Consider the following 25,964-nt stretch of genomic DNA (forward strand, 5'->3'; position numbering starts at 1 on the left):
GTAAGTACCTAACTAGATCATAATTTTTAAAACTTAGAGCAAAAAAATTGCGCACAGATTTTGTTCGTGGTGTCTCCTCCATACGTAGTAATACTATCTCAATGATAAGTATACACAAATGTTTTGTATTATATAAATTAAATGGAATTAAAATTAGGTAATATACTTATTTATTATAGGAAAATTTAAAAGTTTACCTTAGTTTCGGCACAGGTTTCGGTCTCTCTCACTCCCAATGTAGAATTAAAAACTAAAAAAATTAAAAACAATTATAGTAGAGCCGTAGAGCCATTTTAATAGGCAACATTTGACAGTTCAACACTAAACAAAATTCAACAACGTAACCTAGTAACGACGACATAGAATAACATGATATTTCGTTTTGTTAGAACTGCACATTTGCTTAACTTTTTTCAATTACGATTACATATTTATAATAATAATGACCGATACAAGTAATTTTAAGATTTCATTTTACTGATAAACCATCCTAAACATAATAATCAATTTCTGAATTGAAGAACTGACGTCGCTACAATTTTGTGTCAATAAACCTTTTTTCTTTTTAAATACTAGAGACGTTACTCTAAAAATCGAAATCTGACATCTAGAATCGAATGCATTGATTACTTGTGAATAAAAATCATCATAAATTAATAAATTCGATTGACAAATGTTTCAAATCCGTATCGATTAATACACTTTAATCGATGTTTTTAAGCAGGTTACCTCTCTTCGAAGATAAAATTGATAGACGTCAAATGTTGCCTATTAAATTGGCTCGACTATAAAAGACCACATTTGAAATCCGTTTTTATATCGAATGAAAATTGTTTTTGTCAGTCTACCAATCACTGCACTCGCTTTTAGTCAATATCCAATCACAACTCTGGGGGCGAGGGTCCCAGACTTCGTGCGAAAAAGACAGAGCTATATATTTTGTCGCACAGTTTTGTCGTCTATCACCTATCACTCATCACATTCACACTCAAGTCGTACAAATCATAGCTTCCCTACTAAAACAGGCTAGTTATTTAGGTTCTGTGTTTAGGTTAGTCTAAGTTAGTATTAATTATTGTTCTACAGTACTCATATGATGATGATGATTCTTTTTATTGTTTAATTTATGTTGATATTGAATGTTATTTCAGTAAAAAAAAAATATACTTATAAACTCATAATATCTAAATATAAAACATACAATGCCTGCCCTCGACTTGATCTTGATCGAAAAATCACCAATTCTATAACCGGTAATTTTCATGCATTAATTTTAATAATCTGTGATATCTGTTAATGCCGGTGACAGACGTGCTAAGAACTCTTATTTTCTAATCTGTGACTATCTATTTATGAATTGTGATTTGTCGCACAATTCTAATTTTATTTAACTTCATCCTGATATAGAGTCATTTTTAATATCTTCCGTAATTATAAATTATAAACCAACACACTTGTAATCAGTAGGTAATTAGTTTCTTCCTGTATCATTTTCTTGTTGGACTTATTTTTGGTAATTCATGCTGCGATGAAACGTCAAATTTTTCAGTGGTTTGTTGAAGTTGCCAATGAAAGAGAAATCGTGCAGTTGTGAAAAGTTAAAGTGTACGTTCTGTTGAAAATCAATGGTAATAAAAACATTTTGTGCTCTTAAAATAATAATACAAGAAAGTGAGGAGACGTTTCTGAACAAAGAAATCCTGTTGGATGATTTAGCGATTACAAACGAAGGTAGGTAAGGTTTTCTTTTGTTATGATGGTTATTCCGTCGCAGTTTTCATTTTATGTCTGATGCATTACTTATCGGACTAATAAAAATGTACACTTTTACATTTACGTAACATAGGCTTGTAAATACCTATCTTTAAACATTACTAGATTGATCGAGATTAAAATCGAACGTGTACATAAATAAAATATTATTTTTAATTTATAAAAATAGAAAATACAACTTCAATTAATGGATAATGATACTTATAATCGTATTTAATCTAGTACTCTCAAAAATTTATATAAAATTTAATATTTTGTAAAAATTGAATACAACTCTAATTAATGTTGATAAAAACATTAAGGAAAGTCACTATGACGTTATTTTTAACTTTGTTACTAATCTTTATCAATAATTTAAACAAAGCTCATGATTTATAAACACTGCTGTTATAATTTTATGGTACTATGAAGTAATTTTAACAAAATCATCATTTGAGATTTAATATTGTTGTGAACTTTCACTATCTAAGTCACGCTATTGACTACAGTGGAGTCAAGTTGAAAGTAAGTGACGTTTGAAAGAAATAAAACAATAAATAATCATTGAGATTCGCTATTTTAGTTTCTTAATCAACAGTTTTTATAGTGAACAAAAACTACAGAAGACACCTGTAAGACTAGAAACAACATTATTAAATGAAATGTCCGATTGCCTGATGTTTATTTCTTATTATAACTGAATATTTAAAGTATTTATTCAATAGCTATGTATTTATTTAAACAGGCACTATTAAGGATATAAATCATAGATTTGTAGTTTAAAAACTAAACAAATTATGCCCCCGTTTCCCTAGGATTTACTTGAAATAAAAGAAAGCCTATATGTTATTCACTAAAGAGGAAGTTTTCTACTGGTAAAATGGTTTTAAATAATGGTCCAATATTTTTTGTGTTAAAGCTCTACACAAGAAGCTACAAAAACAAATATTTTATCTGTATTATATTAGTTATATTATTATTTTATATTACAATCTTGAAACATAAATAATGATAACCAACTATTAGGCTACTCCTCGTGCAAGTAGATATCTCTATTGTATTGTTTATATATTCATAATACAAGGAGATTTACAATACTACATACAGTCCTAAAAGTTATTTATTTTTTAAGTAATCTTCAAAATCCCTACTAATGTTATAAATACGAAAGTAACTCTGTCTGTCTGTCTGTTACTCAATCACGTCTAAGCAACTGAACCAATTTGCATGAAATTTGGTATGGAGATATTTTGATACCCGAAAAAGGACATAGGCTACCTTTTATTGCGAAATATGTACCACGGGCAAAGCCGGGGCTGACCGCTAGTAGTATATAAAATATAAATCTTTCATTAACTTCTGAACAGTGGCTTTTGACGTGACAACGTCTTATAAATTGGTTTGCCGGGTGACACTTCAAGAAACTGCGCTACGCTCCGCTCACGTTATGCGCTCACAATGAGAGCGAGTGAGAGGCACGCGTCCCTTCCACTCGGGCATGGTTAGCCCGCCTAAGAAGAGAGAGACAGACATAAAAAGTCGTTGTCACGTAAAACTTTCGCCCGTATACCGACTTTACAGGCAACCAATTTTTTAAGATAGAAAATCACATGATAAGCCTAGAAATTTATGTGCTTTATTACTGTTGATAATAATCTAAAGCTGAATGAGTTGTAGGCTATTTATTGGAATAAAATTATACATGTTACAGCATGAATTCAGACTAAAAGCTCTTGTCTATTTTAAGTAGATAATCTATACTAATATTATAAAGCTGAAGAGTTTGTTTGTTTGAGCGCTAATCTCAGGAACTACTGGTCTGATTTGAAAAAATCTTTCGGTGTTAGATAGCCCATTTATCGAGGAAGGCTATAGGCTATATGTCATCACGCTGAGACCAACAGGAGCAGAGCCACGCGGGTGAAACTGCAGAGCACAGTTAGTTAATAATAAAGTCGATATGTAAATGCAGAATAAAATATTTCTAAATTATTTTAATATTATGTTAATAAACTAGTTTATCTGGATCTTTGACTGCATATATCAAAATTATTATCATCTCTAAAGATAATTATTATTTATCTATTATCCATTCACAAATTTTATAATTTGTTAATAACTAAGGAAAACGCATAGAAATCTAAATAACAAGACACATGTTATTTAGATTTCTATGGGAAAACGTCTATATGCATATCTGGCACATCATGCCTTTAGAATATAGTTGCTAATTATTTTATTGGCCGCCTTTTTGCTCCTTCATCTTATCAATGAGAGTACTGACAAAATGATTAGTATTGCTGAAAAAAAAATCTATACTAATATTACAAAGCTGAAGAGTTTGTTTGAGCATGCTAATCTCAGGAACTACTGGTCCGATTTGAAAAATTGTTTCGGTGTCAGATAGTCCCCATTTATCGAGGAAGGCTATAGGCTATATATCATCACGCTAAGACCAATAAGAGCTGAGCACTGCGGGTAAAACCGCGGACAGCTAGTTATATATATAAATCTTGTAGCTGGCTACTTCATACTTCTTTATATTGCTTCATTTTAATTATTCATGGTCTTATACAAGTTATTGTTCTTTGGTAAAACTCTATTGGGATTAGTCAGAAAATTGAGGTCAATATTGCATGTAGGAATAAAATAATATGTATACAATTATTTTAGTTACACATCTTTAAATGATTAAAATACCTAGTTAATAAGATAATTGCACAATTTTTCCAAATGTTAAATTGTAAGATGTGATAAAAACATAATTTGATTATACGCACTGGGTAGTTCAAGTAAACATTATCATTGCATCATATTATGCTGAATTTGTTAGCGCTTTATATATTTTGTTAACCATGTTGAAGTTTCCCTGAATAATATCACTAAGGAACATATTATATTATGTATTTTTATTTGATGCTTGTTGTTATGGATCTAAGTTAGTTAGGTTAGTTTATTTTAACCAGTTTGTTGTTAGAAAATCATTTAAAACTGACTATGAAAGACAATTTACTTCAATTTTAAAAGAAATGTAGTGTATTCTTACTAGAATGTTTATTATAAAGTGCTTTGTCACATATATTATTTTATCTTTGATTAATTTTATATAATTTTCACCAAGAAAATAATAAAGGTACAGTATCTTTATGTACAAAGAAATTTTGAAATATTCAAATTAATCAGATGTGCAAGTGACCGTTACATATTCATCTAGAAAGTTCCATCTACCTCTTCATTCGTGAATTACAAGCTGCTTAACTCGGGTGGTTTCAGTTTTAGCTAGTTTCCCTCCACCTCCGTCTCTCACGTAAAATAGGCGCTTGACGTGAAGTTGCGGAGAAATGCCCGAATACCTAGGTATCGTAGTACATAGTAACTCAATGCGTATATTTATATATCATGAATTACGATCTCGATGTCATAACAGTTTATACCTAGTCTAGTAGACTTCTGTGTTACCTAGAACTTTGAAGCCTTGATATATAACATTTTGTGGTTCAATAAACATATTCAAGGTTACGTCTGCAAGGGTGAAATAGAATAAGAAACAAGTTTTTATTTAACATATGAATAATTATTTATATATGGACAAGTGTTCGCAATTTGCTTCGCCTTATGCCCGGAAAGGTCGTTGCCTTGACATTTTAGAGGTGACGATAAAAAAAGTGGAAAAACTAGGAGGTTGTGGAATTTGGCGCGCTTTTCTCTTGTTCTAATTGGTTCAATTTTTTAGCCCTAAATACAAGGCTACCTTATTTTTTTTAAATGCACTTGTAATAAAATTTATTTGGTAGTTTATTTTATAATTATTCTGAAATATAGGCATTCCAACACAAGTATGCACTTAAATATGCAAATAAGCAGATTTCTTATGTTTTTAGGTATTATATAAACATACATCATCTCTACTCTCTACACCGCGCCGTAGGTACGTCTGCGGTAGACAGTAGACACTATACACACTTACTTCTATTGAAAATTAAGATCAAACCGTCGCATACTCATTTGAATATATCGTAAAGACGAAAATTACCACAAAGAAACATGTGACTTGTACCTATTCCATTTATGGTAAAACTATTTTTAAAAGAGACATTATTAGTTCGATTAATTTCGATTGCCTAATTGTCAATAATAATTTGCACGTTATCTCGCATAATAAAATTGTTTTATTTGTATACCATGACCTCTAAACCATTCGGCGTCGGTCACGTACATGAAAATGGCGACGAAAAATAACAAAATAACGATAATCTTAAGTACAATGACTGTGTGACCTACTGAGAGGGGACTAAAGAGGTTGTTGACTTGATAAGATAATGCTTGAAAATAATATTAATACTAATATTTAGGGGTGTATATTCCCTCTACACTATAACATTAACAAGTAATGCATAATAAGAATCAGTTATCTAGGTACAGGTTGTAGAAGCTGTATCATTTTAGTATGAAGTAAACATTTGCTAACTGTTTAATGTTTATACAGGGTTAGTTTTCAATGACCAGCCAAAATTTAAAATTAAGATCTAGATATTAAACCAAAGGTACATTTGAAATATTATTGTCGAATAAAATAAAAAAAAATAATAGCATTCATTTAAAAATGTCCTAAAAATTTCCTAAATCGTAAACACCGCCAGAATCAATGCACTTGTGTGCGTGCGCGCATCGTCAAATTTATGTGTGTGCTAACTTCTACCTATCTAGGTTGTTGAACTGAATTGTGCTTTTGTAATGTCCACACGTTCGCTTTTTAGTGGCGGACAGGAATGAAATCTAATTAAAAAAAAATTTTTTTTTTTTCATTAGATCTAAAATGTTATCGATTCTGAACCATTTCTGAAAAATTTGGCCGGTCATTGAAAACTAACCCTGTATAATTAAAATTCTAGACGAAATCACACCTGAATATTTATATAAAACTAGTGAAAAGTACGTACTCGGTACTATAGTGTATCTATACAATTTTGTATACAGCGTGTAGTGTAGCGCCGCTATAAAGTAAATCGTTGGCTATTTTTTCCCGCCTGAAATGAAAAACAAACACGACGCTGCGCTGCTTACTCGTTTCGTTATGAATAACGAATAACGGCCGTTGGAAACGAAATTTACACTCCCACGCAATAGAAGTTCTTCGTATAAAAATAATCCATACCTAGATATATCACACGTGAATCGAAAATAATTTTCTATCGCGTAAATGTTTGTTTTGGCAATCGAACCTGAGACTTCGGATCTAGTGGGTGATTTTGTTCATTTTATTAATTGTGAGTATTTTTTTTTAATAATGTTAATATTTAATAACACAAAATAACATCAGTGTAGGTAAATGACGCAATTTGTGCATGTCGTGCAGTTTCTCGAAGTAATAAATCGTTATGAATTTTTTATAAATCGAAATCGGAAGTCTTATGTTATGTCTGGACTAAACCACAACAACAATTTGTATAAAATTTGGGGAGAAGTTAACGTTTCAGGAGAGAGTTCTTATTTTCAAATTTTAACCCTTGAAAGGTTGAAATAGGTAATGGAAGAACTGCCCTTGGTTTTGTCCGCAGGTGAAACCGTGTTTAACTAATTTTAATAATATTTTAAAGTTGAATGCACTGTAAAGGAATAAAAGAAAAGCAAACGCATGAAATGATGAACACGCGATTAAAGACTGGTTCGCGGACTGATAAATATTCACAAAGCGCGGGTGATTCATCATTACTTTGATGCCTTCTGGCTGTAGCACAATATGATCTTGTATAGACTATAGTGCACTGTTACATTGTATGAACACATGTGTAACTTGTTTGCTTATAAATTGGAACGTTATGAAATATTTGTCTATGTCTCTTTTACTTACGATCTCGAATGAAATCGGTGAATCATATTCATTTTTTAATGGTAGAGCGGTCGTCTTTCGGGTGTCAAACGTGGTCAAACTCTAATCTCTCTATTCTTACTTTAATCTAAATTATTTTACCGAATTATAGCTTATAGTTAATATACATATTACATAATATAGTACACTAGCTGCGCTCCGCGGTTTCGCCCGCGTGTCTCCGCTTCTGTTGGTCTTAGCGTGATGATATAAAGGCTTATAGCCTTTAGCCTTCCTCGATAAATGGGCTATCCAACACCGAAAGCATTTTTCAAATCGGACAAGTAGTTCTTGAGATTTACTTTTACAAACTTTATAATATTAATATATACCTACCTATAGTATAACTGACGAAACCTCGAGCAAAATCGAGTATTTCTAATTTCTATACTTGATTTGTTATGATCATTGTAATGTTTCTTTCACACCGTCCAAGATTTTTGGGAAAGAGTATAATATTAGAAGAAAACAGAATCATATGTATTTATAAAGTGCATTTCATATAGTTTTATATATTGTTACAGTAGTCGGTAGGGAGCCAGGTGAACTGAGATGAGCACGCCACCGCCGGTGCAGGTGGAGGTGGAGGTCGGCGACGAGTCCATGGAAGACGACGCGCCCGAGATGATACCGGCTGACAGGTGGGTGACGAGCGACAACATCTAGTTGTCCTTGGACACTAAAGCACGTTAAAGATACGAGGTTAAAAGGGTCAACCACATCTGATTGCCCTTCGATATAGGAGGGTTAAACCACGTTGAAGTTACGAGCATAAAATATGATGTATTGGTCCGATTAAAATAGAGTAGTAGGAATGTATGTTTATGGTGTTTACAGCACGTTTACCAACTGTTTATGGTCATTTGACGTGTTAGATTTAGTGTCTTGGGTAAAGGATAATTAACGAATAAATATAGAGGGAAAAAAGTATCTTCATGACGAATTGAATTGAACTTTTAAAAACAATTGGGGTGCCGAAGTCACTGAGTCAATGGGCTTGTTACCCCGCAGATAAGAAAATAATCATACCTTCATTTAATATCTATTGTTAACCCCTTTTGCTAAATCCCACTTTTAAAGATCGATATTCCGGTCGGTTGAATTAAAAATCGAAATTACGCGTTCATTCGTACCGCTAACGAAGGCTAGAGCAGGATATTACTCAGACTTCCTATATGCAGTCGAAGGGTTAACAGCACAAATTAGAAACACGCATTAGCAATTATAACATAAGTTTAGTTCAGCTCAGAGCATCGTACCCGGATGTCGGAAGGCAGGAATTATAAGATAATCGAGACTCGTTCTCAAGGTAACTAACTGTACGGTACATATAGGGACCTTGTCAAGGACTTGAGTATGTGCATTGTATGAATTGTGAGTTGTTTTGGCGTGCTATTAAAGTCTACAGCACATAGGAATATGGAATTGTTCTTCAGAAGTAATTGGAAAATTTGCCGCGTGCGTTCTTATCTTTGCCAATTAAAATTGCTAAAAGATGCATGTATAAAAGGTGCAGGGACCTTGTAATAGGTCTATCGTTAATGGTTTGTCTATTTTCTTTCGAGTTGATGGTAATTTTTTTTTATTTTTATTTAATTTAAAGGGCTTTATCGCTTTGCGATAACATCGCCCTTGATGGTAATTAAAAGATGATTTTAGTCTATTGTTAGGAAATGGTGTAAAATTGGCTTTTTAATTTATTTAAACTTTATTTATTTAGAATAATGATCCATATAAAAGTACCTATTTTAAGGAGGAAATAGGTGAATAGAGCAATATGTTTCGATTACATAATTATGTCGACAATAGTTCCAACCACAGTCGTGAAAATTTTAATAAATTTTATAGTCAACACTCAACTCAGATCCGTCTAGCATGTCAAGTTTCATCAAATAATTTGATTCTAAAAAAAATTACTTTAATATTTTAGCAATAATTATTACATCCAGCGATATAAAAGCTTGCATAAATAGTGTTAGTATATTAATTAACTTTTATTCTGATCTCAAAAAGTCTTGTTCACGGCACTTATAAAATACCTAAGTCTATTGTTATGACTAGTGATTCCTTATGTTTTGCTTTAAAAATCGTTTCCTTATTTTGTTATCGTTTTTATTGCGTGTGGTTTTGATAAAGATAATAACCGAGGTGTTACAAAAATACCACATGCAATCATTTTAATTTTGAATTTTAATCTTATTGAATTCACTTTAAGTTATTTATTATTCCTGATTTTATTATGTTAGGATTGCTATAGGTACTTTATCCGTAGAAACTAAAACTAAGGATATAATCACAGACTAATAATAATATACTACGTATACAAATATAATGTAAGTTCTAGTATGTATTTTATAGGAAGTCAGTCTATATTTATGTAACTTACGTTACGTTGACATTTCATAAATCTGCCAAGAAGTGGGTGATAATTGTACGTATTGCAAGTCACTTGTTTCCTATAAATACAATTTCTCCATTTTCAATATTGCACACGTATAATTTTTTTTTGTCTAGATAGGGAAGCGCTTGACCACAATCTTGCCTGATGGAAAGCTAAGATGTGGTCTAAGATGGTACGCGCTTCCCTAGTAGGTACCCGTCACTTTACGCTTGGAGAATGTACTATTTATGTCATCCTATTTTGATGAATTTAAGCATAAGGCTAGATGATAGCATGTGGAATATTGGTAACATTTCATCTTGAGAACGAACTTAATGGAGTCGTAATTTGCAGAAGTTCTTTAAAAGACTGGAATTTATATAGAGAACGTTTATCTCCCAATACAAGCAAATCCTCAGTCTGAATTGGTATTTAACGATATCGCGCTAATAGATAACGATTAAATAGTAACATTGACATAGACGGTAATTAGTCAATCCATGCATACGATATAGTCGTGGTTACGTAATACATATTGTATTGGAGACTGTAGTGGCTTAGATATGGCAGCGACAGGCGGCACGTGTTGGTTTATTATGCACGCTTTGATTCAGCTCAGCTTTACGTTGCTTTTTTTATTAATCTTTATTGCAAACAAAACATACAAATTTTACATAAAACAGTACATTTGATGGAGAAGGCGGCTTTGTTATTTACAAGCAATTTCTTCCAAGCAACCCTGCGGCTTCACTCTCGTGGTATCGGGATAAAAGTAGCCTACGTGCTTATCCCCACTATAATTTAATCTATCTCTGTACCCAATTTCATACAGATCCGATATTTTTTTTTGTGTGAAAGAGTAACAAATATACATACATTCCTAAAAACTTTCGTGTTTATCATATTAGTGGTATTTTATTGAGTTTACTTTTTGTAATGTTGAAGGTAGGTAGGAAATGTGGTGAAAGTAATAAGCGCTTCAACCCAATGTATTTTCTTTAAAGAATTTACATGATTGCTTAAAGATTATTTGTTAAGTATATTATAATTTGTTTTTATGATAATTAAGCAAATAATGTATAGGTAGGCGTCGTAGTATTTAAGTTGATTAAATAGTATTGTTCGCAAATTTTATTAAGTATGTATTTGTTGAGAAGTTTATGTCAACATTATATTATTATCGATTGTATGTAAGTTTGGTATTTGCATGGATGGGATTTTTGCTTTGTCACGCAAACAATGTACATTTTATTTGTGCTTGCGTAATTTGCTTGAAATTTGGAAGGCGAGGTCCTTTGATAAAATAGTTTACTTTTTAAATTTTAATGAATTAATCATTAAAATTGTAAAGTAATACGCTTATACTAAGTTAAAAAACTTCTATTCTCGCATTCTTTCACTTCATTTTATCGCTCAAGAATTATTTTTCATATCAGTTAAAAAAATCCAATAAATATGTCGTTCAATTGTTATGACATAGGTATGTTAGAATTTTTTTAATCAAGTTTATAATAGTCACCATTAAAAGTGCACTCTTACAGATAAGACAAAGTTTTCTATTCTTTTAAAATAAAGTTAGAGCCAAACGGTGTTTTCGATACTTACTGTAGGTACTTGAACGTCCATTCATTATAGACTTACGCTCGATATTAATAATAATCATTCCTAAGCCAAAATTTGCAACTATAGATTAATCTAGTAATCCATTTTCTAAGAAAATCTTGTCTATAACCAATCGAATTGTTTTCGTATTTGCATGCAAATTAGTGGTCAATAGAAGAAATAATAATTTTCGTGAGAGTCCATCCGTACTCACAATTTTTTTCGTTTACATGTAGGACTAGCTGTGCCCCGCGGTTTCACCCGCGTGGCTCCGCTTCTGTTGGTCTTAGCGTGATGATATATAGCCTATAGCCTTCGTCGATGAATGGGCTATCTAACACCAAAATAATGTTTCAAATCGGACCAGTAGTTCCTGAGATTAGCGCGTAAACAACAAACAAACAAACTCTTCAGCTTTATAATATTAGTATAGATTAAATAGTGTCGTTCATACATTTTTTTGTTTATCCATCTGTCTAACGGGGTCATTGGCGTCAGGATGAGGTTTGGGAAGTCGAGATGAGCTCTACTTGGTACAGTGCCAGGTACGGTGGCATTGTTTGCTGAACTATGACGTGTGCATTTTTCAAATCTTTGTTTAGTTATAGCGTAGTATATTATTATTAGTCTGTGGTTATAGTATGTTATTATTTATTATGTCTAATCTATCTTAATTAGAATATATTTTATATTGATCGATGATGATGTAAAAAGGTTTAAAATAAAATTACTTGTTTTTCTTTCTTTAGGTGTAATTTTCAAAGCACGGTCCTGTTTTATTTACACAGGGTGCGCTTTCAAAATATGAATCTAAAAAGAAAATTTAAAAAAAAATCATTTCTTCAGACAACTACACTGTACATAATACATATATCCATGTATCATTGTTAAGCATGAAAATGATTTCAAAATAAGAAAAAGGATTTCTTAGTGGAAGTTAAAAAGTCTCAATCTACTGTGTTTACGATTCATAAAGGAGTCTCTCATAAAGGGTACGTCATGTTGAGTCGTTGACCGAACGAAAAAATAACACAGGACGTGTGTTTCTCTATTTTACACTTTATCGCTTTGGAGCAAGGTGTATAATGGAGTAAATAGCTTGATTACCTCAGGCTCTATTCCTGAATTGAGGCTGTGAAATATAAGCGGTGACCCGATTCAAATGCGTCCCAAATGACAAGTTATTTGGGGATATGATGGGCGACCTTCAGTGACGGGTTGGTAGTTTGAAGGACGAATATGTCATCGTGAGTAGAGTAACGTTTTTAGAACTAGAACTAGAACAAGACTAGATCGTAAATAAAGTTGGTGTTATGATAAGTAGAGACTTCGAAGCAAATGTTTAAAGTTTTGGTTCACTCCGATCAGTTTAACCCCGTAAAATATGTAGCACAGCATTTCATGCATTTACCACCGTACCCATACCATTTCTGTTAAAAAAGTACCTACTACATATATAATTTCATGTATTTTTATTATCAGATTTTTATACGAAAGGGAAGTTTCCATTTGTCTTGTTATTTTTAGTCATACTGTTACTCAGTCTGCTGATGTCACACTATACCTTAACCTTAGAGTGTTCGACGGTCGATTTGGAATAAAGCTTGATGGTTTTGTTTACATTGAATCCCGTCTGATTTCTTGATAAAAAATCAACTTGTAAAGATATACGATCGTGATAATCGTATTGTATAAACATATTATTAAAGGTTATTTAAGAGGCATTGATTACATGTCCCATATGTATTCAAAACAGGTACACTTGTTATAAATAAGTTAAAACGACTGCAGTACATACAAGTACCTATCAAGCAAAGGTGACATCATAATTATTATTACTTATATCATCATGGTGGATATAATGCTGATATTAATTGCGTTTCTATGCTGTTATTATTTCTTTAGCCTTACGCATACAAGTTACGTAAGTAATCGATTATTTTCGCTCGGAGTGTTGTTTTACGTAATATTTGTATGAATATTTTGTTACCTGTGATAACTAGGGCTTCACTTGTTTCTTTGTAAATTGATTTTTTTGAACGGAAAAGTCTTACACACTATAACGAGGGCCGCGGATAGAGGAGGATGAGGAATGAACTTAAATGTAGTGATTCTCTTGAGTGATAACAGGATAAATTAATATGTACCGTTGAATTAAAAGTCTCAACCAATACATATTTTAAAACTTTAAAATATACTTCTTAAATATGAAAATACTAATACACGTTTATTTATCACTGCATAGTGAGTCGCGCATGAAATTAAACATATCGTAAATTATTCAAGAAATGTCCTAGTACTGGAACGCATATAAATAATAAATAGGCAATAATTTCAAAACTAATAAATTGTGTAAACAGTTGGTAACCCAATTATAGTTTTCTTTGCAAATGAAATAAGATCACGGACGTCTTTAAATAGATAAGAAATGGCGGACAACTTCGGAGAAATGCCCTACTTTCTGTACCATTTTGTGTATATTTTGCATGGGACGTTACGTAAAGGAAGGTTAAAAATAACCCTTGATAAGAAAAGTTTTGGCGTTTGTTACAAATATTTTCCGTAAACACTAAAATGCTTTGTAATACTCGGAAACCCTACGATGTAGAGGTCAATATACGAATGTTTTGTTTACGATTTTCAGTCTAGTCGTGGTACTTATTTTTTGTTATTTGTATCTAGATAGTGAAAAAAGTTTGATTTCGATACAGTATTTTTCGTTCAGATTGCCCTGATATCTGAGTAATTAGCCTTAATTTTATTTGCAAAATTACTGAGCATAGCAAATACCTAATTGATAAATAAATTGTTTAATTCAAAGTCGAATTAATTTATTGCCTTCCGCATGCAGCTGCCTTGATGACCTAGTATCTTGCAGTAGATAATAATCTTTGGTTCTTATATCTATAATATTTTGATGAATTATACGACATAATACAAAGGAAAATAATAATAGAAATCATATTGTAATAGAAGATCCGACAAAAACAAAAAGAATATCAAAATATAAATAAACTCTAAAGATAAATCGTGATCGCATTGTTAACCCTGGACTAGTTCCAGAGGTAGAACTGTATGATCATTCCGATATTGTCCTATAAAGTGCAACGTCAAATCATTCCTTTCTTTGAAAGGCATACGAAATATACTCCCAATAATTTGTCACCAGGAAGGCCAGAATTAACAAAGTGCTCAAATTATTTCCAGGTACACATTGCCAGCGCGAGGCGACGCGATAGTGGAACTATGGCGGACCAAGATGGCCGAAGGGGTGCTATCGCCGACACACTTCCAAGATCACTGGCGTATCACAGTGCCGAGGATATACTCGCCGCAGCCGAACAGAACATGTTTAGGTTGGTAGATAATGTTGAGCTGAAGGAGGATTGAGCTCTGGTTGATGTTCAACCTTCCTTCTATATCTTAGTTTTAATCCCAATGACGAGTCTATGGTCTGAGATTGGATATATTGCGATTTTAAATTTGACAAATCTGAATCGTGATAAAGTAACGATGTTATGTATCATTGAGAAATGTAGATTCAAAAGTGAATCTTTAGTACATAAGAGAATACCAACTGCAAGAATAGTAGTGAGCTAACCTAACCTTACGATAACTAATACTTTGAATTCATAAGAATAGCCCTATAAATTTTTTGCTAATTTTAGCATCTAATCGAAACATAACGTTGAAATAAATATCTCTAACAGTATGGGGCACGCAACGCAGGTTTTGCATAATTTATGGTATCAACTACTCCTGTTATTTGCATTGCTTTGAGCACGCATTTCTATATTTACGAAAGCACGGTTCAACCAGGGTAAATGATAAAAAATATAGAGCTTTCTGCTATTGAAAAATGGTCTCAAATTGGATTTTAAGTGCGCATGAATATTAATTGTAAAAATAGATATTGTATTCACAAATATTCGTGTGAACTTAAAATCCAATTGGATAGACTCAAAAATAACATCTTTTCATGATTTATTTTCAATATTAGTATAAACTTCACATTATTATCTCTTTCACTATGACTGACTATTAGTATAAACTTCACATTATTATCTCTTTCATATCTCTTTCACATTATTACTCCACACAGTAGGTTGCCTGGAAGAGATCACTCTTAAGTGATAAGGCCGCCTTCTGTGCTGGACTAGTTATAAGTTTTAATTTGTATGCCAGCACAATAAAGTGTAAATAAATAAATAAATAAACTTGAAAAAAAAATCAACTTCTCCCCTTAAATCATCCAGACTGGTCGTTCGACGAGGAACTAGCGTCCAAACTGCTCATACAACCCTTGGAGCAGTTCGTGTGGGGCGCGCTGGAGAGCAGCCGGCCGCCGCCGCCGCGCCGCCCCGCGCTCTGCGGGAAGGTGTTCAAGCAGGGCGAGCCCGCGTACAGCTGCAGGGAGTGCGGTGAGTTGTGACGTCACCGAGCAGTGTGTCCGACTGCTCATCCAACCGCTGGAGCAGCTCGTGCTGCTGTACAGTGCGGTGAGTGTGTGTGACGTCATTGTGTAGTGGCAGATCCGTGACACTCTGTGTACGTGTCGCAGCGTCGGTGACCTTGAGCCGCAGTGTGTTAGCGCTACGGTTGATACTTTTCTCCATCACTAGGTACCGAAGCAACGGCCCCCACGTTTTTCCAGACACGCACACATGGCCGCAAGCGATATTACGAGCTCACATGCAAGTTTTTAGTCGGTAGGAATCCTACGTTATGTGTATGTGTAATCCTACGTACCACGCAAATAAAAAAACACAACGAAATAATTAAATAACATTTAACATGTTTATGTTATGTTAATTAATTTTTTTAACTATGCAAAAAAAATCCACCATAAAAAAGGGTAGTTGGGTGTGGTCCTTCGAGCCGGATTGTATGGAGAAATAGTATAAAAATGCAATGAGTTACTAGTTTTAAAATGGATTTAGATATTCGTTTTAAAGATGAAACGTGGACAGGAATGATACTACTATATATACAATATAATATATACACAATGACCGTTCGTATTGGGTGTGGTCCTTCGAGCCGGATTATTTCCATGGTGTTGGATTTTTTTTTAATTTTTAGAACACTTCAAGTTAAAATGTTAACTTTTTAAATGGTAATGAAAGTTCTCAATCTCAGCTAATAATAACTTTGTGTTTTCCATTATTAATTTTTGTTTAATTGTCAATACTTTTCGAATCCCCTTACGTCAACTGCAACTGCATCTAGATCACAGAACAGTAAGAACAAAATAGAAGTGCTATAATTTCATAATTAGTATGAAAACCAGTGTCGCCAAACCCACACATTTAAACCGATAGTTATAGTTTTTTTTTTTTTTTTTTTGTAAGGTGTTTCTTAATGTTAGCCAGAAGGGCTTCTACATTTTAACGCGGACGCGGGGGTGAACTGAAGGTTCACCCTGGTAGCGACATGCACAAGGGCGTCCCCCCTTGACGGGGACCACGAACCTCGGCTTGAGCTGTCGCTTGAGTGGAGGAGGCCGGAAGGGCCCTAATCGGACAGGCGCTCACCCGGGTGGGCGCGGGAACGCGGAACAAGGGACCTCGTCTTCGCCGGCGAAGACGGTGTACGCTTTCTGCTGTGGTGTGTGCGGTGTCGCGGTTTGTTCGACGTTGGGCTTCAATCGCCGAGTCTAGCCGTGCGTTAGCTTTGGTAATATCATCGTCGGAGTCGTCCAAGACGTGTCTCGGCCGCCTGCGACGATGAGTGGGATCGGGTAGTTATACAGTACACTACAAGTAAACTATGCCTTTGATTGGACAGCTTAATTTGAGTAAAAACTGACTTAGGTTATAAATTCAGCATTTAAATATGTACCCTAACGCACCCTGTTACGGTTTATTTTAATATAACATCCCTAGGCATTTTAGCTGTTTTGTTTCTCTTTGCTCCGAAATTCTAAATTCGAAAAAGATTCAGCTACTCCACAACAGAGGGCGTTAGTTTTCGATAGATATAACTTTGAACCTCAACACATAAAAAATAAGGTTGAAATTTGTGTCACTCTACATTAATGACATTAACTTGATGCTATGCTCTAAGGGATGTCAGCCTTGTTATCGATAATTCACAAATAAATATTTTTTTGTGCATTTTTTTTTCTTTCTATTATATGAGTATAGTATAATGTGTCACATTTTGGAGTATGTTTATTACTACTAAGTACGTCTTTTCATATTATGTATTATATTTAAATAAAAAACGGAATAGAATAGTATAAATCTATATTTACAAAACAAACAGAAATATGCATTATTTTAAATCTTGGAACTGCCGTAGGTTTGATGTATCGGTGGCCTTTGTTAGACTGCTTATTGCTGTTCGGCATCCAGTTAACTCGTCACGTTGCATTAATTATCCATTTCTCTTTTAAATACGCCTCTTTCGAAAATCTATAAATAAATAGGACGAATGAAAGCTAAGGAAAAATAAAATAAAATTTAATATTTATAATGTTTGTCTTTTCTAAAGTATCGATACTGTCGATATGCGCCACATGCATCACTAATCCGACATTCGTTTGTATATTGCAATAATATTCCAGAAAGTCTTGTTTGCTGTTCAATCTATATTAGTACTAATTTCTTATGGATTAAGGTTCATTTTGACTTAATATTTTTATAAATTTTTGACAAATTACGACAAGCGAAGTTGTAACATAAAATATATTTAAAATAAATTAAAATAAAACTTACCGATGGTATGAAATGCCTCGATTGCTGATATTATTTCGTCAGCTATTATTTTTCCACTCTAATACCGAACAACACGCCCTAATTAATGAATAAATATGGAAAAAAGGTTTGACAGCTGACAACCCACTCGAATATTTTTCTGCGCACAACTGAGAGCGAGTTAGGTGATCTTACCTTACTAGTGACACGTGGGCCACGCCCACATCGCACTTCTATTTGTTCTTACTGTTCTGTGATCTAGATGCTTATTTAATCAATCAATGATAATAAATCGTCATTACATATAGTTTTAATAAGAACATTTACCACTATCCAGGTATGGACAACACGTGCGTGCTATGCGTCGAGTGTTTCAAAGTGTCCGCGCACCGACACCACAAGTACAAGATGGGCCAGTCTGGTGGCGGTGGATGCTGTGACTGCGGCGATACAGAAGCCTGGAAACGAGATCCCTTCTGCGAGCTGCACGCGGTTAGAATAGAATATTTATTAATTACATAATAAAACAAAAAAAAAAAACGCCGTGTGCGCCGGGCACACGTGTCAGAAGTGAAACATCTTTGACAAGATTCGAAGATACAAAAAGCGTCGCTTTACTCCATGACGTGACGGTATTGCCATGACGCGAACTTGAAATTTGACTCCCAACGCGCGGCGAAGTTTCAATTCAAAAATATCATACATATTAAATTTAAAACATTAAAACATAAATATATACACAGCATTTGGTGAAAACAATGACCAAAAAGCTGTGCTATTTTTCAGCTATAGCCTTCTGTAACATTATAATATATTTTAGAGAGTATATTACAATCTATACTAATATTATAAAGCTGAAGAGTTTGTTTGTTTGTTTGTTTGAACGCGCTAATCTCAGGAACTGCTGGTCCGATTTGAAAAATTATTTCGGTGTTAGAAAGCCCATTTATCGAGGAAGGCTATAGGCTATATTTCATCACACTAAGACCAACAGGAGCGGAGCAATGCGGGTGAAACCGCGGGGAACAGCTAGTATTATAATAAAGAAACTTTCTAATTTTTATCAAAAACTAGTGGTCCGCCTCGGCTTCGCCCGTGGTACATATTTCGCAATAAAAGGTAGCCTATGTCCTTTCTCGGTTATCAAAATATCTCCATACCCAATTTCATACAAATTGGTTCAGTAGTTTAGGCGTGATTGAGTAACAGACAGACAGACAGACAGAGTTACTTTCGCATTTATAATATTAGTATAGATAATATGAACAGGCTCCAGACGACAAAGAGGAAACGGCGAGCGTGAGCCCGGAAGTGTTGGAGCGTATGAAGATCGTCGCGTCCGTCTGTCTGTCGTACTGCTTCAGGCTGCTCACGCTTGACCACGCGCCCGGCTTGCCTAATGATCTCAGGTTATATTCATTTATTTAAAATGTACACTGAATAACGAACTGTTGAATGTGTGTTTGTAATAGTGTCATCTACTAGTGGGAAATATTTCCAAAAATTAAATAATAAATAAATCGTTTATTTTCCACCATTATTTGCTACATACATTTAATGACCCAGGCTAAACTGTTTTTCAAGAGCCTGTGTTCACAATAAGTTATATTTGAAATTATTTCTGTTGTTTTACAACAAAAAGCAAACTTAAACTCTTAGTAATATTTTTAAAGATAACGTTTAATCATTATAAATGTATTGTTATTTTCGACAAAAGAAAATGATATTAAAAACTATTATTAAACAATTATTACATTTCTCAGATTAAAGGACGCAGAACGCGATCTCCTACAGATACTAGACCAGCCGGATTGTTATTGTACAGTGCTTTACAATGACGAAACGCACACCTTCGAACAGGTAACTATAATATGCAGATACAAATTATTTAGTTTTTGTTTTTATATTATAAAGTACAAGTGACCGAATTGCTGTTTGTACATCCTTTTTAGGGCCGATTTTTCAATCCCTGGTTAAAATTTATCCGTCCAATAAAGTACATATTACACGAACATTTTAAAATGTCACCTGTAAACTGTCAAATACGGACAATTAGAATACATTTTTGAAATGCTAGTTTAATACGTTATTCGATGAATAAGTTTTAACCAACGTCGAGGCGCAGCTAGTGAGTAATAATAAGGAAACCAATACATTCGTTTCTTTGTTATGCATTACATTTAAATTACGTGATTTAAGGCACTTTGTTCTACACAATTGTTTTTTTTTTTATTCTAGATATACAATTGTATAGAAACCTACGTACGCGGATCAGATTCGTACTATTTTTGTATGTTTTTTTTTATAAATAAAACTCATGACTTCCAGGTGATAACAACACTAATGCGCGTGATGAAGTGCAACCACCGCGACTCTGTGGAACTCGTGAGTCTCATAGACAGGGAGGGGCGGGCGCTTGTCAAGTGCAACTCGTTCCAAGTGTGCGATAAACTGAAGACGGATATTGAGATGTAAGTTTAGTGGGATAAAATTGAAAAAAAAAATGTTTTTTTTTTTCTTTTTTGTGTAGGAAAGTTTTGTCATGGGCCGGGATTCGAACACGCGATCTTTGAAGACGTAGCCGTCTTTAAAGCGCTCACACTCATAATCAGTTTTTGATAAAAAAATAGTCTTTTTTTTAATCCGGTGTCCTTTGACACTTGACACTTTGGATGTGATTCCTTTGACCGGATGTGATTAGTAGGTTAAAAAAAGTACTTTTAGATTTAAGTTGAAGTACTATAAAATCACATTTTTTTAGAAGAAATAGATATTCAATATTAATGTATGTTAAACTCTGTTATACTTTGTTGTTTTATGTAGAAAATGAAAATTTTCAGATCTGTATTAGATGTAATATTACAATAATTTTCTTTTTCATGATTATTTTAACAACATAATGAATTTCGAGTATGTCTCAATGAATCGGCTGAAAGATAAAAAGCCCTATCAAGCAATTTTGTGACGTATTTATTATAATAATACGATCGATTTTACCAAGACAATAATTTTCAACTATTTGATGGGAAAGTCTTTCAGCTGGATTTGTTGAAACAAATTCAAATAATAACGACTGACTAGATGCACACTCGCAAAACTACGAAATGACCCGTCTTTGATAATATAAATTAAATTGATTTTGTTGCATGATTGTTACTCAGGCATGTAGCAGTTGAAAATTTGATTAAGTTTGTTGGCCAGTAATTAATAATAATTCTTAGAACAAGCCTTGCATTAGAAGAAAATATCATGATAGGTCTTTTCTAAATTGAATTTCTCTTTAACCCATTGAGCCCCAAGCGGCCCGATCGGTCCAAGACACAATAGATTTTCTATTATGTCTGTGGCTCCGGGGCCTGAGTTATTACAATATCCATTTAAATATAATATCTCATTATAATATCTCGTCAGTAACACGTAATTAGTTGAATCAACAAGGAATATCACGAGTCTGTTTCTAAAACGCGTCAAACGCTAATTTATACTATATATTATGTACAAATATTATAAAGTTGAGTTTGTTCGTTTGAACGCGGTAATCTCGGGAACTATTGCTCCGATTTGAAAAATTCTTTCGGTGTTAGATAGCCCATTTATCGAGGAAGGCTATAGGTTATATGTATATCGTCTCGTTAAGACCAACAGCACCCGCAGTGCTCCGCCTGCGGGTGAAACCGTGGAGCACAGCTAGTAAATTATACAATACAAAGTAACGTGTCTAGTTTTAAAACGCGTATCGAGCGCTATAAAGCGCTACATGTGAGTGTGCGTCTAGTCGCTAGCGCAGCGTGTAAAGCGCTCGCGTCGCTCAGCCGGTGCGCGATGTTCGAAAGGTTCACGTCGCGGCACGGGCCCGAGCTGCGGGTGCTCGTCATGCACGCGCACGTCGTCGCGCACCAGATGTTCGCCATGAAGCTGCTTACGTGGTCAGTTGCTTTTATTTACTTGGAAATTGTTAAAATGCTTTTGGGAATTACTCGAATAAAGGCCCATTTACACGACGCAAATTTCTTGCCCGTTGCATATAATTAAATTGAACCAATAAATGACTTTTTTACTTATACCCGCGTGTAAATAGTTGCTTACAATAATTGAAATCGCGCGAAAATTATGGCGCCCAAAATATTTAATTAAATTATTGATTTACCTTGGTACAAGAAAATGGCATCATGTAAATGGGGATTGAATAAGTATAAGTTAGTTGGATGGTTACAATTTTGTTTAAAAAACGTAAATAACAAATAATTATTTTTCGTTTTATTGTAAGAGTCAGAAATTAAATAATGCACTTAATACGTCTTACTTTTGTTTATCTTTGTAAATGTTTTCTTGTAGAGAATTAATTCTGAGACTGAAGCAAAATTTTACTTATTGATAAACTTCTTTTATGAAAGTTATCAAAAAAAATCTGCTTCATCACTTATTCACTCTATCATCTTTGTTCTTTGTACATCAATCCTATGCCAATAAACACAGGCTCCAAAACTTCGTGAGCCAAGAGCAGAGTCTGCGCCTGGCGGTGAGCCAAGTGGCCCTGGGGATAGACTCCACCCCCGGGGGGGCCGGCCCGGGGGGCGTGGCCGCGGGGGTCATGCAGAACGACTGCCGCATGTGGAAAGCCGCCAGAACTGCCTGGCACCGGCTGCTCATTGCCACCACGATGATGGACTACTCCACGAAGCGGACCATGGCGATACTGTTTACGAAGAATTATGGTGAGGGGAATTAGTCGCAATGGCAATAACTCAGGCCCCGGAATCACAGACACAACAGAAAATCTATTGTGTCGTGGACCGATCGGGCCGCTTGGGGCTCAATGGGTTAAAGATTTCTGTAAATGTGTTTTTATAAAACTTGATATTAAATTAATAATTTAAAATTTTGCGACTGTAAAGTGAGATGTAACCTATCCTATCTTTCAAGTTAGATCGAACTGTACAGGTAGTGCAAATCTGATTTAAAATCAGTTCAGTAGTTTTGGAGTCCATCGCGGACAAACAAAGTGACGCGTACTTTTTATATATAAAGATTTATAAGGTTTTAGACAACGCAAACGAAGTGAACGGCAAGCTAGTACAATATATCTATTAATAAGAATCCCTTCATGAATTCACAATTCGTCCGCAGGCTCGATCCTCAAGGACTTCATCCGCGACGACCACGACCACTCGTTCTCGATATCGTCCATGTCGGTCCAACTGTACACGACCGCGTCGTTCGCACATCACTTGATAGCGAAACATGACGCGCTGTTCGTGGTCATGAACACGTTTGTGAGCGAGTGTGTGAGGCGGTGTAATGCTGAGGTATGAAATAGAAAAAATGTGTGCATGTACTAGTGTACACACGTAAGAAGTGAAACTTCTTCATGACCTTATTTTTCAAAAATAATTTACGATATGCAACTTTACAGTTAAATACGTCGAATCACGCGAGGGATAAGAAAAAAATGTCACGCGTAACGAAAAATGTTACACTAAATTTTTTTCCAACCCCGATAAAGAAGTTTCACTACAAAAATATTATTTGTCACAAAAGAATACACAAGTCTTAATAGTCTATTTGCCACCATAAACAACATATAGCGGTCAGAAAACTAATTGGACAAAAAGTGACCAAGTGGAGGAAGTTTGCGCAACAAGTTTTAGTACATTTTTTATGCGTTTTAATTTGTTAAACGATTTCAAGCTTCCCCCATTAGGCATTATAAAAATGTATTGTATTACTGTTCTGATTTTAAGAGTTTAGAGATTACGTTTTAGACTCGATTTTGACTTTTCCTTTAATGGAATAGATTTAGTTAAAAAATGTAAAAGTAACAGATGCACAATTCAAGGATCGGTGACAATACATAATTTCACAATACAGTAACGAATTGGAGTAAGACGACGTTTTTGGCATCTTTTTAATCTTGCCAAAAAAGTTTCACTTCTGACACATGTGCTCGGCACACACACTTTTTTATCTAAAAGTACAATTTATCCACAGGGTCGTCTAGAATTCGAACGCAACCACTTATCCATGGCGTTCAAACGCGCACAGTTCATACTGTACGACGTCAAGTATCTACTCGCTTCGGTACCGACGTCGTTTGACGATGATTTGCGCAAGGGCTTCCTGCATGGACTGTCGTTGTTGTTAAATCTACTCGTCATGATGCAGGATATGGACTCTGTTGTTAGACAGGTGGGTTGATTTTTTATTTTGATTTGATTAGATGTCTTAAATGTTGGTTCACGCTCATGTTAATACTTAAGATATTTTTACTTTATAATATTCTGTTTAAGCAAAAATATATGTACTTAGTAATATTCATAATTTATCGTATAATTAACTTATTATCGTATGTTTTCGCTCACGTCGATCCCTCGAGCCAGATCAATTGCGATTTGCATAATTTCTCTATCGTTCTATGTTTTCACGACTAATAAGTCCTTCTATTTCATATTTCCACTTCCTGTAGGTCATACCAGCCGGAATTATCGCGATTTGCATAATTTCTCTAATATTTCTCGTCCCCACGTTTTATTGGTCCTTCGAGCCGGATCTAAAGCATTTCCAATAGTTTCTATATTGTCTTGTCTATTTTTTTTATTTTTAATGATTTACGATCGATGTCGGGTCCCAGGTCGGTCAGCACATGGAGTACGAGCCGGAGTGGGAGTCCGCGTTCAACCTGCACGTGAAGCTGGCGCACAGCATCACGCTCGCGCTGGAGTGGTGCAGCGCGGAGCGGGCGCTGTGCGCGTCCGCCTACCGCATGGCGCTCCGACGGCACGCCGACACCTGCAAGCAGCCGGAGCCCAGGCTCACCGGTGTGTATATGTGCATGAGACAAACACGCCAAATGCACAAGTGCACGACTACACACAAATAATATACATGAACATGTTAAAATAGGCTTAAACACGCACTCGATTGTATACATGCTTACATGCGCACGCACGTACGTATATGCGCGTATATTATAAACGCACTATATAGTGAATATACATATACATACATGTACACGGTAAAAGATTCGATTAAACGCGCAGTTAATACTCGATTATGTGAAACATGTTTAAACGTACACGCACATGCACATACACACAAGTTTACACGCTTACACGCACGCACTTATACACTTGATTGTATGAAACATGCCTTCATACACACGCACGTACGTAAAGATGTACGTATACACGCTTAAACACGCATTTATACACTCGACTATATTATAAATTATCTACACACACACGCATTTAAGAACACACGCGCATGCACATATGCGAAAAAAAGACATATTACATATGCAAGAAAAAACCAGATAATATGTAAAAGAAACAATTGGCCACTACTATTGTAACACTTATCATTTTCTTTTCCAGAACTAGGCAATCAGAGCGCCTCAGTGATCCCGTACGACGTGTCAAAAGAACCAGTATCAGTGCACAGGCCGCTATCCCGCTTTATAGCCGGCCTGCACTTACACTTACACGCACACGGACTTGCGTACCACAGCCGCGAGTTCGATAGACAGGATAGACCGAAGCCCACGCCCGAGGAGCTTATTGGTAAGTAGCTATCCCCTCCACATCTCTAGCTATTATACTATAACACGTCGAAGGAACAAGTGTTAGTGTATAGGCCACTATCTCGTAGCCGCAAGTTTGATAGACAG

The 25,964-nt window shown here is 34.7% G+C and overlaps 1 protein-coding gene across 3 annotated transcripts in view; it reads left to right on the plus strand.

Annotated features, from left to right (window-relative positions):
• The first annotated feature begins 1,294 nt into the window (after positions 1 to 1,294).
• Positions 1,295 to 25,964, plus strand: part of LOC123701314 (E3 ubiquitin-protein ligase UBR1) — a 39,224-nt gene continuing 14,554 nt past the window's right edge. Inside the window, exons 1-14 of one of the 3 annotated variants that reach the window (XM_045648740.1) lie at positions 1,295 to 1,731; positions 8,149 to 8,262; positions 14,811 to 14,959; positions 15,860 to 16,024; positions 18,639 to 18,793; positions 19,571 to 19,710; positions 20,065 to 20,161; positions 20,630 to 20,772; positions 22,114 to 22,227; positions 22,778 to 23,016; positions 23,429 to 23,607; positions 24,290 to 24,487; positions 24,930 to 25,116; positions 25,672 to 25,857. In XM_045648740.1, coding sequence (XP_045504696.1) covers positions 8,174 to 8,262; positions 14,811 to 14,959; positions 15,860 to 16,024; positions 18,639 to 18,793; positions 19,571 to 19,710; positions 20,065 to 20,161; positions 20,630 to 20,772; positions 22,114 to 22,227; positions 22,778 to 23,016; positions 23,429 to 23,607; positions 24,290 to 24,487; positions 24,930 to 25,116; positions 25,672 to 25,857 — 2,041 coding nt within the window. In that variant the 5' untranslated portion in view covers positions 1,295 to 1,731; positions 8,149 to 8,173. Of the gene's footprint in view, positions 1,732 to 8,145; positions 8,263 to 14,810; positions 14,960 to 15,859; positions 16,025 to 18,638; positions 18,794 to 19,570; positions 19,711 to 20,064; positions 20,162 to 20,629; positions 20,773 to 22,113; positions 22,228 to 22,777; positions 23,017 to 23,428; positions 23,608 to 24,289; positions 24,488 to 24,929; positions 25,117 to 25,671; positions 25,858 to 25,964 lie in introns of all 3 variants that reach the window. The other 2 variants (XM_045648739.1, XM_045648741.1) reach the window with 2 other exon arrangements.

Source organism: Colias croceus, chromosome 21 (genome assembly GCF_905220415.1).
Source record: "Colias croceus chromosome 21, ilColCroc2.1".
NCBI lineage: Eukaryota > Metazoa > Arthropoda > Insecta > Lepidoptera > Pieridae > Colias > Colias croceus.